The 15,175-nt window shown below is 35.9% G+C and overlaps 1 protein-coding gene across 4 annotated transcripts in view; it reads left to right on the forward strand.

Moving 5' to 3' along the window:
- LRBA (LPS responsive beige-like anchor protein) overlaps window positions 1-15,175 on the forward strand; it is a 414,027-nt gene that overhangs the window by 55,349 nt on the left and 343,503 nt on the right. For all 4 annotated transcript variants that reach the window (XM_074588815.1, XM_074588817.1, XM_074588816.1 and 1 more), the window contains exons 11-21: window positions 44-177; window positions 1,435-1,543; window positions 1,652-1,804; window positions 2,836-3,004; window positions 4,957-5,036; window positions 6,529-6,591; window positions 8,403-8,500; window positions 11,607-11,699; window positions 12,508-12,616; window positions 13,202-13,283; window positions 14,967-15,090. In XM_074588815.1, coding sequence (XP_074444916.1) covers window positions 44-177; window positions 1,435-1,543; window positions 1,652-1,804; window positions 2,836-3,004; window positions 4,957-5,036; window positions 6,529-6,591; window positions 8,403-8,500; window positions 11,607-11,699; window positions 12,508-12,616; window positions 13,202-13,283; window positions 14,967-15,090 — 1,214 coding nt within the window. The remainder of the gene's footprint in view (window positions 1-43; window positions 178-1,434; window positions 1,544-1,651; window positions 1,805-2,835; window positions 3,005-4,956; window positions 5,037-6,528; window positions 6,592-8,402; window positions 8,501-11,606; window positions 11,700-12,507; window positions 12,617-13,201; window positions 13,284-14,966; window positions 15,091-15,175) is intronic.

Here is a 15,175-nt window from a genome sequence, read left to right on the forward strand (position 1 = left end):
TTTCTGAAGAAGATTTCAATATTTCTTAATTCTTCTTTGTCAGGATGTGAAAGCAGTCTTAACGCATTCTGTCCAAAGTGCTCTGCACTCCATTGGAGGGGTGCAGGTACTTTTCCCTCTCTTTGCACAGTTAGACTATAGGCAATATTCATCGGACCACATTGACACAACTGTTTGGTGAGTGCATGTATTTGTTGTGTTTTGTTGTTTCTTTTTAAGTAAAGGAAATTACCTCTTGCTTTATTAACTAGCATAGTGGTTTAAATTGTCTTGTTCAACAATGTATTATTTCTAACAACAAAAAGGTGGCCTTGTTACAAGCAGGACCTCAAGGTGAAGTGTTTATTTGTACCAAATTTTCTATGAAACTTCACACAGAATCCAAATGTACACATTTCTACTTCACAATTTTTTTTGTTCAACAGAATTAGACAATTCTCTTGAGCTTATTTTTGTCATGGAGAAAATCCACTGGGGTAGGCTTCAAAAGAAACTCCAGGGAGGATGAATTTTTCATCTACATAAAGTTATTCCTTGGAATTTATTTGTTTTGTTTTTTTTTACCTTTAGACCTTCTGGAAGATGCTGTTACTCAGTGTTACTGTCAGGCTTGTCCTCTGGTTTCCACTCTGGTTCAACTCAGTCCAAATTCTGAACATCCAGTCACAGAAACTGGTGGAGCTCCTAAGTTAGAGTAGTATTAATAGCGAAGGAATTGCTCTTTGGAATCCTGGTGTAGTTTGCTCTGTTTCATTGCAATTGTTTCGTGACTGTTTAAAGATGATCTATATCCATATGGTTGCTAAGAAGGGGTGGTCACAATGGTCCTTCGGCCCATTTGTACGTTTCTGGGCCTCTCTTGAGCTGGCTCAGACTTGGGAGTCAATGTGATGAGTCAGGGATTTGATTCAGTTGCAAACTGTCCCAGCAACAGGAGGTTTTGGCCTGGCTAAGGTCTTGATTCATAGGCCTTAGTGCTGTGACACAAGGGGAGGGGCGTGAACACTCCTTCTGGCAGCATCAGAGTTGAATTAGCTTGAACCAATCCAATATCTGCTCATCTGAAAGCAGTAGAAAGTAGAATGGCATTTGTTTACTGATCTTGCAGAAGTTTGTAAGTGAAATTCGAAGCAGAGAGAAGTACAGGCTTAACTGTTGCCTTTCTGCGAGAATGTATTTTCAGAAGAGTTTTGCTATTGCATGGTTACTTCAGAACCCAGAATTTCAAGCTAGAAATGTGTTAATTAAAAGAAAGAAGTTAGAATTTCCAAAATTTAGTCTTGCTTTTTGTTTTAAAAATTCTGATCTGAGCATTTACATAACACATTAAATGTATCTCTGGGCTGTGTGATGGAAGTCTTAATTTGGAAATACTTTCTGTCTCATTGTAACCCTTTAAAACATTTTTTTTTACTAAAACACTGTATTTTTCAGTTCTACTTTATTGGCGTTCATCATGGAGTTGTTGAAGAACTCCATTGCTATGCAAGAGCAGATGCTTTCCTGTAAGGGCTTCCTTGTGATAGGACATAGTCTAGAAAAGGTAGAGCAAACCTTTCTTGATGTCTTGCATTAATGTTGGATTTTTTTGAGAGAAATACTTTTCCTAGACTGTTGCAGTGCTCTTCCTTAAGCAGATCTTCTTTTACAGTCTTCCAAAGCCCATGTTACCCGAGCTGTACTAGAACTTTGCCTTGCCTTTTCGAAATACCTGAGCAACTTACACAATGGGGTGCCCTTGCTGAAGCAGCTGTGTGATCATGTTCTCCTTAATCCTGCAATATGGATTCATATCCCAGCACAGGTAAAATTGCGTATTCTTATGAATAAGGTATCTTATGATGTATCGATTTGGGAGCGTAGAGACTAAGCCTGGACTCCAGGAATCATAGGTCATGGCTCTCCAGCAGAAATCAAACGGAAACTGTTTTCAGACTCCGGTTTTCTGCATGTAGCTGTCAAGTTTTGCAGTCTTCCAAGGTTTTCTGGAAGTTTGGAAACCTGCAGCATTCTGCAGAGCAGAATTAGGAATGACTTCTGGAGTCCCTGACCCAGTCAGTGTTGTAGATTGAGAGGGAATTTTTGATGGGTTAGTCAGCAAAAACCCACTAGTTTTTAAGAGAAGTTATCCTTGGAATAAGATTTGAAGTTTTCATCTAAATCGACATATTCCCTGAAGAGTACTTTTGTTCTGGTGAATCTCTGTTCTCTGAGCGCGAACAGCTTCGATGAAAGCTTTCCAGTTGGTTCTACTTGAAACCTTCTTACCAAATTTTTTGATCCCCTCCATAAGGGTTTGTTTTGCATTTCAAAAACTGAGACAGCGCTATCAATGCTACTGTTGAAGTCATTGTAAAACAGTCATGTTTTCTACAGCTAAATTACATCATTAAGTATTATTTAAGTCATTATTTCTCATAAGAAAAAGGGAAAGAAGATATGTAAATAATCCAGCCTATAATGAATACTTAAGCCTATAATAAATATGCACCTTTCTATAATGCTTCATGTGTGACCCTGTTCTGAACAGAGAGGTTGGACTAAATGATCTCCAGAGGTGCCTTCCAATCTCGGCTATCTGTGATTGTGTGAATACCATGCTTTCATGCTCCTGTGAGTGTGGACCAGCTTAAGAAAACCATACTACTCTGTATTTTTAGAAATAAAATGAAATTTTTTGTCAATTTGCAAGGGTTTTAAGAACTTTGGGACTAAGCTATGCAGAGAAAATCTATTTATTTAAGACGTTTTAATAAATGAGATTTAAGAATGCAGTTGTCTGATGTGCTGTGGTGTTGCTATAATGATTTTTCATCTCCTGATTGGGTGTTGTAGGTTCAGCTGACCCTGTACACTTACCTCTCTACTGAGTTCATCGGCACTGTTAACATATATGGTGCAATACGGCGAGTTGGGACAGTTCTTTTGGTCATGCATACCTTAAAGTATTATTACTGGGTAGTGAATCCTCAAGATCGCAGTGGCATAACTCCCAAAGGCGTAGGTACGTATTCATTTGTACCCTCACGAGATGATGTTTGGTTTAAAAAAATGTATGCAACATATAGAATAGAAGTGTAAATATTCCAGGAAGAATTTTATTTTAATGTGGTGGGTTCACTGTAACAGTTTGAGCGATGTGATTTTGTCCAGAGGATATTCTTGAAAGCTTTTCTTCAGAAACTAATGGAAACGTTCTTCACGAAAGACCTACATGAATTTAGTACTAGATAGAACTGGTCGGAGAAATGGTAGGGTTTTGAAAGCGTAGAGCTGTGCCTGGGAATGCTGTCTCTTTATGTACTTTATCAAGTACTAGATAGGCTTTAAGTGCTTGTAAGATCTATTGATCATAGCGGTGTAGCTGTAAACAGGCATACTGAGTCTCTCTGACAGGCGTAGGGATCTGAACTTGTTGGAAAACCGCTTTAGAGCGTGCTTAATCCAGACAGCAGACTCATGGCAAAAGAAGTAATAGGAAGTTTAGAACAAGTGTTTAGTACTTGTCATTGGCACGGAACACAGAACAAGAATACTGATCCTAAGAAAAACGCAATGGGAATAGCCGCTTGGCTCAGAAATCCACTACTATAGAAGGAACTGGGAGAAGTGAAATGTGCACCAGCATAATATAAACACAAGCAGGTGGAGCCGGCGTGGAAAAGGCAATTAATGCTTTTTGGAAGTATGGCTTTACAGCTCTCCTAACTGTTGTTCAGTGTCTTATAGTGTTGGGCACACAGCCTTGGCAAAGGGAGAATAACTTATATCTCTAGTCTCTCCTGTAACAAAGAAAGGCTCTGGAATTTCAGAGAGAAGCAGGTGATGAGAGCCAGGTGTACTGGGAGTGAGTGCTCCTTAGATGTGTCCAACTTCCTGACACCAGCTTCTCGAAAATGACCAACCCTTCCTGTTAAAGGCTTGCAAAGATTGTTTTGTACTATTTTGCATCCTGTAAGGAGCAAAGCATGTGTTTTCTGCTTCCTTTTTAGTGAAGACTTGGATTTATTTAATTAGTTTCTAAACTGATTTATTGAGCCTGAGGCAAATGTATGTGTAGGATAGTCTTACTAATACAATTTAATAGCTTATTTTGACTAGACTGGTCTATATTGACAATAACTATTAAACCAAATGTGCCTGTGGGCATATACTGTATAGAACCAGACTCGTATGATCGCTTACATTTGCTAGTTGATTTTTTCCCTGATGATTAAGATCATAAGAACTGTGTGGGCAAATGTAAAAACTATCCCTAGAAACGTATTTGCAACAGTTCATTTGCTTTCTGTATGAAAGCTTTTACTTGGCTTTGACATTTGGTTGCACCTGTTTTTTTAACCTTGGCTCTCCTGGGAACTACTCAGAGTTTGAGCATTCAAAATGTGTCAGTGAAAGTCTGCTTTACACAGGAATGGCAGAAGCAAGTCCTTTTGACTTTGACTTAACAAATTAAGCCTATGGCTTTCAAGGTAATCTTTACATATAGCATTTTAAGATTGATTTTATTGCGTATATAGCCAATGTGTAACAGTGGCATGTAGTTCTTCCTTTGAGCTTTAGGAGAAGAACTTTAAAAACAGAAGTAAACTGCAAAAATTTGAAATCTGGAAATTTTGACATAAAGTTCTCATATTGGTCGTATTCCTTGCATGAAGGCGGTTCATAGACATTTCAAGGAAGTGGTAAAAGCATGAAAAGAATTTAAAAGGGGTTTAGAAAACTGTATTTAATAAAAGCCTTAGTAGAAACTCACTGGTTGGGCATTTTGCTAATAAAAAGTGATAAAATGCATTACTATTTTGTAGTCTGAAATGGAGGAAAGATAACTTTACTCAGAATTGTGCCCTCTTCACCCAGAAAATGCCATTTATTCTTCTTTATGTGAAAATGTGTACTATGCTAATAACAACTGTTAATTTGCATTTCATATATCTACTTTTCTTTTTTTTGTAGATGGGCCGCGGCCTACACAAAAAGAGATTTTATCTCTGCGAGCATTCTTGTTGATGTTCATTAAACAGCTAGTGATGAAGGTAGGATAACTTTAAATTATAATAGGATATCTAAGTTTCCTTTCATAAAGAAATGGGCTTTAATATAGCATTTTTTCTAAACATTGTATTTTGTAAACAAATAAGTAAATAGATATACTGTTAAGGTGCATCTCTTAGTTGTGGCTCTTGCCACAGACAGCAGTGCTAAAGATGCATTTTTCTTCCTTTTAAGCTGTTTTTATCAAAAAGAAGTGGAGCTGTTAAATCATTAACTTAGAAATTTTTACTACTGGGGAAATAAGTATTTGATTCCATATTTTGTGTTTGACAAGAGCCGTATCACCTGCCTCAGAAGAAGTGCTTAAAGACTAAAGAGCACCATTTGACATTACATTCTGTGGGCCAGTGGGACAGAGGAAGATAAGAAAGACTCTATCAATAAGTTTCCCAGCTGTTTGTTAGACGTTACAGGAATGTTGAAATTCAACAGTTCTACTGCTTACAGACTCTTCTTAACCGTTTTCTGATCTCTGTCATATTCTCTCCCTTCTCTAGAGTCCTTTCTGTGAATCTAGCTCCCTTTTCCCCTCTTCCCCTCGGTCGTTAAGGGACCAGAATGCTTTCTGTGCTCCTGCCCTTAGCCCCAGTAGTTTGGAGGAGTAACTACCAGAAAAGTTCTACTCTTGGCTCTCGTCCTCTTTCTTTGAACTGGATATTCTGCAATTGAAGCATCAGAGACAATTTAGCTATCAAAGCCTAAAAGACTTTCTTTAAGTGTTTGCTTCATTTTAATTTTTTTTTAATTTCTGTCAGAGATTTATGACAATTTTGGATAGAATTTCACAGGGACAGGAAAAGCATGTCCATCGTAAAAGGCTGATTCTTCTGCAAAAAACAGCAGTGCAAAATCTTTTTGGGAAATGAGAGAATTGCTTTAAAAAGTAGAAGCCCTAGAAATGAAGAATCCTGCTTTTCGCTTCCCTCATCCTGTTCTTAGTAACTGTTGTTTTTTATTTTATTTTCACCAAAAAGACCTCAAGGCATATTCCTGACATAGATACCATAAATAATTTAAATTTCTGCAAAGTTGATAGCAACTGAAGATAGGATTCTGTAGTGGAAAATAGGAAGCAAACTCAGCTATAGGCATAGCTAACAGGCTTATAATTAGACATCCAGGTCTACTTTTGAATCCTTAATTTAATTCTTCTATTAATAGGAAGCTCTCATGTCATATTATCTGTATCAATTAACATGTGTTACTCTAACAATTTCATGTACTGTATTACTATCTAGCTTATTTTTATGCCTGTATTGAAGTTGTCTTTATGCACTTTTGTAACCTTCGGTAGGTTTTTTTGGGGTGGGGAAAAAGCTACCTTCCATCTATGAAGCTATTATAGTACCAAGTGAAAACAAATTTGTCTTGTGGGATTTACTGTGTGTATAACCATAGTTTGTAATAATGCTCTTTTGGGAACAGTACTTTTGTACTCGAAAGATGATAGTTAAAACCTGATTGTTTTTAAAGGACTATGGAATAAAAGAAGACGAATTGCAGGCTATCCTCAATTATCTGCTCACTATACATGAGGTAATTTTTAATTTGGAGGGGGTGTGGGGGGGAGAAAGGTACTACTTCTGCTGATTGTGACCACAAAATATTTGAGTATTTTAAGATATTACTTTGTGCCACAAGGTGGCTCTGTAGAGGAAGCAGCAAACGTTGTCTAACTCTTTAGTGTAGTGTGCTGAGTTGCCAATATTCTTGCAATGATTTAAGCACTATGTTCAATGTTAGATTGAAGTTCATTAAGCCAGTAAGGCAAAATGGTTTCTTATGTTGTTCTGCAAACCGATTTACCAAGCAGAAAAACAGATGGCGAGGCTGACTTTATATAAAAAAAAAAAAAAAGACAAAACCTTGTTTTATGCTGCCTAAGTAATATTTTTTTTGTTTTGTTTTTCTCTCCTTTTTATTTTGCTTCTTAAATAAAGCAATAGAATTGAAAACATGCATTAAAAAATAAAGATGTATGTTAATGGCATCTAGGAGAAGCATATAAACTTAATTGGGAGAAAATGTTGGTTACCACTGATACATCTGCATCTTCATATTTTAGCACCAGGAAAAGGCACTTTATGCCAGATGCAACATCAAAGACAAGGGAAATGGGGACATAAATCTAACTGATCTCATCTCTGTAAGGGTGCTTGAAATGGGTAAAATAAGGAATTAATTGAACTTCACTTCAAGCAGCATGGATTTTTTTCTTTTTTTGTTTACACCTATATTTTCCTTTTATTCTCTGTGCTGGTTACTACTACTTGATAGTACCATGGTTAAGCAATTTAAGTCATTCTACTTTATATGGAGATGTAAAAAAATAAGACTCTTGCTAACACGTAAGAATAAGCTAAAATAGCAGAAACTTTATATATCCTTCAGATGAGGAGGTGATATTTTAACTATCTTAGCAGTTTGCATGGTCAAGTCTAAAAGATCCATGAATGCCGAATCCCGCAGAATTAGGTGTCTAGTTGTAAATTCAGAAAAACATCAACAAAAAAGTAAAATTCAACCTTCTCATCAGGCTCATTCATCAGTGATAGTGTCTGTAATGTAAGCTAGTAATATACTCAGGTGAACACAGTGGTTCAGGGAGTGTAAAACTGGTTTTCTAATAGAGAAAGAATCAGAATATTTGTTCAAAAGTGTTGGAAAGTGTTTTGTTTTTTTTTTAATAAGCTTCCATTTTAATACCACAGAGAACAGGAAAAGACAACAGTTGCATTTTGCTACTTCATAGGTTATTTTTAGTTATAATGAACTTGCAAGAGGTTAATAAACTGTAGTTTAGAGTGCTTTAGACTTAACAGTATGGAAAACTGTACTGAGAAGTTTGAATTTCCCATTTTAAATGTTGTCTGTGGGAGGTGGTGGTGTGTGGTTTGTGTGTGTTGTTTTTTTTTTTTTTTTTTTCTGGGGTGGACATTTGTTAGTAGAGATTTTTCATTAAACACTACTCTGTGCCCCAGAAAATGTGCGACAGTTTATTTCTAGCTCCTGCGCAGTAAAAGAGGTGGAAATATATCTGCAAACAGATGAGCGTGTGTGTGGAAGGAAATAGCATAGTCCAATAGTCCATTGCCTGTCAAAGGCTTACATCCCAGACATAGATATATCACTTTTCACTCTAAAAATTATAGGGGTTTTTTGGTAATATTTTCTCCTGCCCTTGCCTTCCAGATCTATAGCTCTTTTGATCCTGGCCTAATTGTTTTGGTCCTTGGTTTACTATTACTCTCCAGATCATTTTGAAATACTTTGTAGTGGTTCTTTTAGCCGCTACTGTTCTAGTGTACATGCATTTTTAATTCAAATTTGTAACTTTTATTCAACAGGATGACAATCTAATGGATGTCTTGCAGTTGCTTGTTGCTCTGATGTCAGAGCATCCCAGTTCTATGATTCCTGCTTTCGATCAGAGAAATGGATTACAGTAAGTTTGAATTTTTTGAGCGGGCAAAAGGAAATTGTATTTTGACCATGCTGTTGCTTGCTAGAATTACCATGAAATCTGAAAGGTCCTCATCAATCAGTGTATGTGTTGCAATCTTAGACTCCTCATCTTGGGAGATTTTTGTGTCCAGGTGTTCTTTTGACAAGAGGGGATGTTGGATTAATTATCAATAAGGGCTTTTTTTTTAGTGTTTTTGTTGATTTAATGTTTCCAAGCTGTCAGTCATGCTAAAACAGTTAGTGATAATTTGAGTTAGTCCATATGTAGATGTTAAGTTTTCATCTACTAGTGCTTAGTCTTTAGCCTCCCATTCTTGCATATGTTTTAGAACTGAAAGTGGGCTGCCAAAAAATTGGTTCAGATTTCTTCTGATCTTTGTTAGCTTTCTTTCCTTTTTTTTTTTAATGTGTAAAACATTATGGGATTTTTGCAGAAGAAACCTTTTATTTGTTTAAATTTAATGCTTTGTGGTATGGATTGTTCACATTCTTTTTTTCCTAACAAACAGAAAAATTTTGTTTAACACTATTGTGAGAGAAAAGTAGGGAAAGTAGCAAATTCTACTAACAGTGAAAGCACAAGAGAAGATCTGCTAGAAGACGACTAAGTTATGACTCTGATTTTGTGTTGTGGCTCTCAGAGGGTGGTCACATCATTGAACTTCTTTTCTAACTTGAAATGAACCTGCAGGGACATAGTGGGGGGAAAAAATTGGAACAGGCAAACAAATGTAAGAACTATTCCTAGAAGGGTATGTGGAGCAGTAATTCTCTTGCTGTTGTAGAGTCTCGTTTCATACATTTTGTTGCACCTATTGGTTAACCCCTATTTATACATACATTTTTTTCAGTTGCCCTTTCTCAAGAGACAACATTCAGGCACGTTCATAATTGTTTTCTTCCCTTTTTAGTGGTAGGCTGATTTTTTTTTTATTTTTTTTTTTAACCCATTTTCTTCAGCTTTGACTTCATTTGTATGGTAATGTATTATGCTATGGAACCTAATAAAAACTCTAAATAATAAAGTATTTGAATGTCATGTTGGGTCTCCAATGCAATATGTTTGTTTTTATTTAACAACTGGCAGTAGACATTTGCTTTTTTATTAACTAGGAAACGGGCAAGTCAGTATGAATAGTGAGTCCACAGTGAGAAATCACTTTTTCTTGTCTCGTTTGTTACTTTCCTTGCTCCTGGATTGTCTCCAGTCACTTAACGGGTTGTTTGTATGCTTATCGATATGTCTACTTTTTGCAATTAAAACACCATATTCTTGAAATTTAAAATTTACAAAGCTTTATAAATATTTGGAGTTTTTTACCAATTAAAACCTTAAAAGTAACCAATCTAATGAAGAAAGAATAAGTGTAAGGACATTTTTTTTCCTATGCCATTAGGTAACCCTCATACTGTTAAGACAAGCAGGGAAATGGATAATATTGCTTGAACGAACATTGTATCGTGGGCTGTCTCATTCTTCTGGTTCTGTAGTTGCTGTGGCTGCAGCTTTCTCCAGGATAAGTTATTTGTTATAGATAAATGGGTTTTAATCACTCCTGGGTTTTCACTTACATTCTAGTACAGAAGTAGATTTTTTTTGTCTTAGATAAAGTATCTTGGGTAATATTTGTATGTAAAAGTGAAGGAATGTATAACTAGTGATGAATGCTCAGTTATGTATAGATAAGGCCTAAAAACTTGAATAAGTCCTTTGAACTCTTCACAACTGGCTGATCTAAAATGCAGTATTGGGATATTTTTGGAAAGACTCAAGAGTCATTGACATTATTATTATTTTTTCCCTTCCCCCTACTAAAGTGATATAAATTTCCTCAAAAATTTATTCAGAAAATATTCATGGTAAAGGCTGAGTACCGTGCCTTCTGTTCCAATATGATTTCATGGAGCATTAGGAAATCTTTTCTTTTTTCAGAGAGAGCTTACTAGTCCATGTAGGTACAAGCTAAATCATATTTCAAAAATTCAGAATCTGTGCAATACCGTGAAGCATAGCCCGACTAAAATCAGATGGTGACATGGTCATAACCACTTTACTGTCTAAAAAGTAAGCAATGAATGAAATTACATGTAACTGAGAAATATATTTAGATGTCTTATGTTTTTATGGGAGATTTACAAGGATCAAAAACCTGCATTTGCTATTCTTCACATTGACAGAAGGCCTATATTAGAATTTTTCACTCTGTAAATAAAATTCATTTAATAAAAGATTAAGCTTTAATGTACCGCAAATAAATGTTTGAGAAGTTAAGTCCAATTTATTTTTATTTGGGGAGTGGAAGGCATAGATACACGTGATGAGATCCATGCAGTATTACAGATTGAATTGGTAATGTCAAGTATATTTAAGGTTACTGGATATTTAAGGTTACTGGACGCTTCCAATTGTTTATTAATTTACCAGACTTTCATTGGTTACATTGACACTTTCCTTGCTGTGTTTGTAACTCTCATTTTCTTTCTTGGGAAAACTTTGGCTAGAACTGTTCAGCTAGTTAAGTTTAGTACTTTGCTACAGACATGCCCCTTGCTCCCCTCGGCTTTCTTCTTAAACCTTCTCAGTGGAGACTCATAAGCGGGTGTAGAGCATAATCATAAGGAGGTGAAGAGCAGAAACTGATGTAGGTGAAATGAGAAGGATGCCTCCTGACTTCTTGTCTTCCTCTATCCCTCCTGAGGGAGCAGCAGCGCACACAGATTTCAAATATTAGCGCTAGTAATAAATCCCCCTCCATCTGTCCAGCTACGTTTATACTAAAACAATTGCTTGTGTAGTTTTCTGGACAAAATATCAAATTGAGACAGTTCTCAATATCGGAATTGCAGCAGCTTTTCACAGCATGTTTTGTGTATTGATGTTTGGGAGATACTTAAATTTGATTAAAAATCTCTGAATGTAAAATCACAAACTATTGTGCCATTAACAGAAACATCACACTTTTTTGTAATCTTATTCATAGTCATTCTTTTAAATTTTATTTGCAGTCTACTGCAGTTAATTTGTCATTCTAAAAATTGCTGTGTATTTCAACTATTTTAGGAAGCCTTGTGTTTTCTCCACTTAGGGTTGTCTACAAGCTTTTAGCATCACGAAGTGAAGGCATCAGGGTGCAAGCTCTAAAAGTGATGGGATATTTCTTAAAGCATCTCGCTCCAAAGTAAGTACTGCTTTAGGTCTTAGAACAAAACCTCCCAAAAATGAAGGAAGAAAGAAAGGTTGTGACACATGTATGGCATTTATTATTTTGTGTATATATTATTTGGTGTGTATACATACATTTGTATGTAAAGTTGAAAAAAAAAAAGCTATATTTGAGCTTAATCACTAAATATGCTTCACTGAATAGGAGCTACTATTCTTCAAGTACCCTTCCATTTGCTTGTCGTTAATACATTTCTGATGTGGTGGAATTACTTGTTATTGGCAACTAGTGTCCAGGCATCATCGCTTCCTTACCGAGTTTATTTAATACTTACTGGCAGTATGGCTGCCTGCTTTTTAAAGTGGTCTTTTCCCATAATTCCACTGAAACGGGTAGCAAGAATTAGACTGGTGAGGTTGAATCCCGTGTTACTTACAGAGCGCTAGATGTACTGCGTCTCCAGGTGACTGCAGTAGCAGGTAACTGTTGAGATCGCTGTCCATGGTTGTATTTTCGAGTGAAACGAGGACAAAGATGCCCTTTCCCTGGTGTTTATTAAGCAATCCCCAAGGGTGTGTTTCAGCTTTTTGGGCCCATGGGTGAGTGGACTGCATTTACGGAAGAAAGTTACTGTCTTTTGTCTGTCTTCAGGGAATGACTTGTCCTTTCAGAATTTGAATCCTTGCCCTTTTCCTTAACCAAAAGTGAAAGACTTAAAGAACGAAAAAGTTTCTGGTGATTTCATATTTCTTGAGGCACACTTTTTTCCCCCTAAAGCAAGTTGAAATATGTAAGTTTATTTTATCTTTCTGTACTATTTTAGGAGAAAAGCTGAAGTCATGCTTGGACATGGATTGTTCTCTTTGTTGGCTGAAAGGCTGATGCTTCAGACAAGCTTAATCACCATGACCACATACAATGTCCTATTTGAGGTAGTAATATACTGTAGTTAGGATCCAATCTTCCTAATTACTTGTAAGACATTGTTAGAAAATTGCTTACATATTTGTGCTGATATGTTCCAGATGACATTAAATCTTAGCGTGATGCAGCTGAGTGCTGCTTTTTTTTTTTCTTTTTCCTCAAGCTCACTACTTGAGTTGGTCATCGTTCCCTCCCTCTCCCCCCCACTCCTGCCCTTAACTTGGTTATGCTCATTATGAACAATTCTGGAAAATGAGTAACCTGAATGTCTCAAGCAGACACTCATATATATGTGGAATTTTATTATGGCAATGATCTTGCCTTATGATGATTGTTTTGGTTAGATTCGGGCTTCTCTTCCAATGTATTTAAAATAACAGCGTGCGCTTAAAAGAAAGCACAAAAAATAGTTTTGAGTAAAATTTCAGGAACAGGATGAAATAAATTACCAAGAAAGAGAACAAGTGGGTTTTTTGGTTAATTTTTAGAATCATGGTGAAATAGTGATGATACTGTATGAAGGATGTATCCAACTATTTTTCAGTAAGCTGTCTTTATGAACATTGATATGGCATCTTTTCCTTTCTTGCTAGATTCTGACGGAACAGATTTGCACTCAAGTGATACATAAACAACATCCTGACCCAGATTCAACAGTGAAGATACAAAATCCTCGTAAGAATGATACACATTTCTAAGCACTACCATAAGAAAAGTCTGATATAAAAAAAAACACTTGAAAAAGCTTATTAATTACATCTGCCAGTCTTAATTCTGATCTTAGGTTTACATTGTTTTTCATACAAAAGAAAGATAATGTGCATTTAGTTGGAGTTATTTAGGAAGTATGTCTCTATGGCTTTTTGAAAGATTTTTTATGTGTCTAAATGTGTATGTAGTTCATAACTCACCCTTTTGGCTGTGCAGTCATGTTATGAAATGGTTTTTCAATACTTGCATGCGCAGCGTACTTTGATTTAGTACATGTTAAGGTTCCAGCAAAATTCTGATTGCATTATTTAGTGATGTCAGGCTAAATTACCTGAAATATGGGAACAGCCTTTATCTTAAATTACATTTAGTACGACAACGCTAGATGGAAAGTAGGAGAAATGTATCTGCTCACTGTTTTGGTTAGCTAACTTTATGGGAAATATCTTGATATGAAACTTCAGATGTCTTTTGAACTAAGAGAAAATACTGATCTTTTCTGAATTATATGCATTATTAATGTGCTCTCTATATAATACAATGGACTTATGATAGCTTTGGGAGTTCATTTTTTTTCTGGAGAAATAATAGATTTTTCACTTTCACAGCTGCTTTGTCATTTAATGTAGGTCATAGTTGTGGGTTTGCTTCATGTGGAAAGTGGGGGAAGAGAAAAGAAAGCAAAGCAGATACACAGGAAAGAAATCTGGTTGCAGTATGCCATTTGCCTTCTGGTAAATCTGTATGAAGTAAGAAATGTGATGAGATTTCTGTTACTTTCTCTTAAGATTTTTGAAGTTGACAGACACTGCTGTGGGTAATACAGTTATTTGTAGTGTGAGGTATGAGTCTGGAATAATCTAGATGTAGTAGGAGGAGTGACTTCTAGAGTACCTTTTTAAGCTCAGTGCTAATATTTTCAAATAAAGAATTTATCTTTTTAAAGGAATTGTACAAGGTGACCTGAAACTATCACAGTGACCGTGTTAAATTTACACCCTAATTTATTTACAAAGTTAACTTTTTTAAAGTAACAAGAAGAGTGACTGCCCCACTGCTTCAAAAAATAGAATATACTCACAATTTTGACTATCTCCTGAAAATATAGAAAACGCTATGCTCATAAGAGATGAAATTTTGTATCAGGAAGGTTTTGTCCCCTTTCTCAAACTTTTTTAATAACAGAAATTGCTATGTGTAATTGGAAGTTGTTTGCATTCGTCAAAAATTCAGAAATATTAAGGTAGAGCAAAGTCTATGCATTTTTCTCATATATTGATTTTATAATGGATGCATTGTATTATGTGAACTTCCTTCGAAAAAGGTTCTAACGGATTCCGGTAGCTTGTCGTTTGTCATGCAGTAACATTTGTGTTGCTTAAACCTGATAATTCCAAAAAAATTTCAGAATAATTTAACTTTTATTCCATTTTCTTCAGCTGTGTAGGCCTGCAAATCCCCTGATGGTGACCAGGTTTGAGAAGCCTTGGACAAAGGGATTTGTATTAGTTAAATACTCAGAGATGGGCGTTTTCTCAGTATAAAACTGTGTTGTGTGGCTTCGTTTTTCTTGTACAAACAACACTGGAAGGTGTCCTGTATTTTATGTTGTGCTTAATATTTTGTTGCTCATGAACTGTTTTACAGAGATTTTGAAGGTTATTGCAATCCTGCTACGTAATTCTCCACAGTGTCCAGAAGCTCTGGAGGTTCGGCGAGCCTTTCTCTCAGATATGATTAAACTATTTAATAATAGCAGAGAAAATAGGAGGTAAGGTAGCTTGCTATATGCACATGTATACAAAGTAACAAGGTCTCCTGGTAAATTAGGCTCATTAAGCGGATACAGCTTCATT

Source organism: Larus michahellis, chromosome 5 (genome assembly GCF_964199755.1).
Source record: "Larus michahellis chromosome 5, bLarMic1.1, whole genome shotgun sequence".
NCBI classification, from domain to species: domain Eukaryota; kingdom Metazoa; phylum Chordata; class Aves; order Charadriiformes; family Laridae; genus Larus; species Larus michahellis.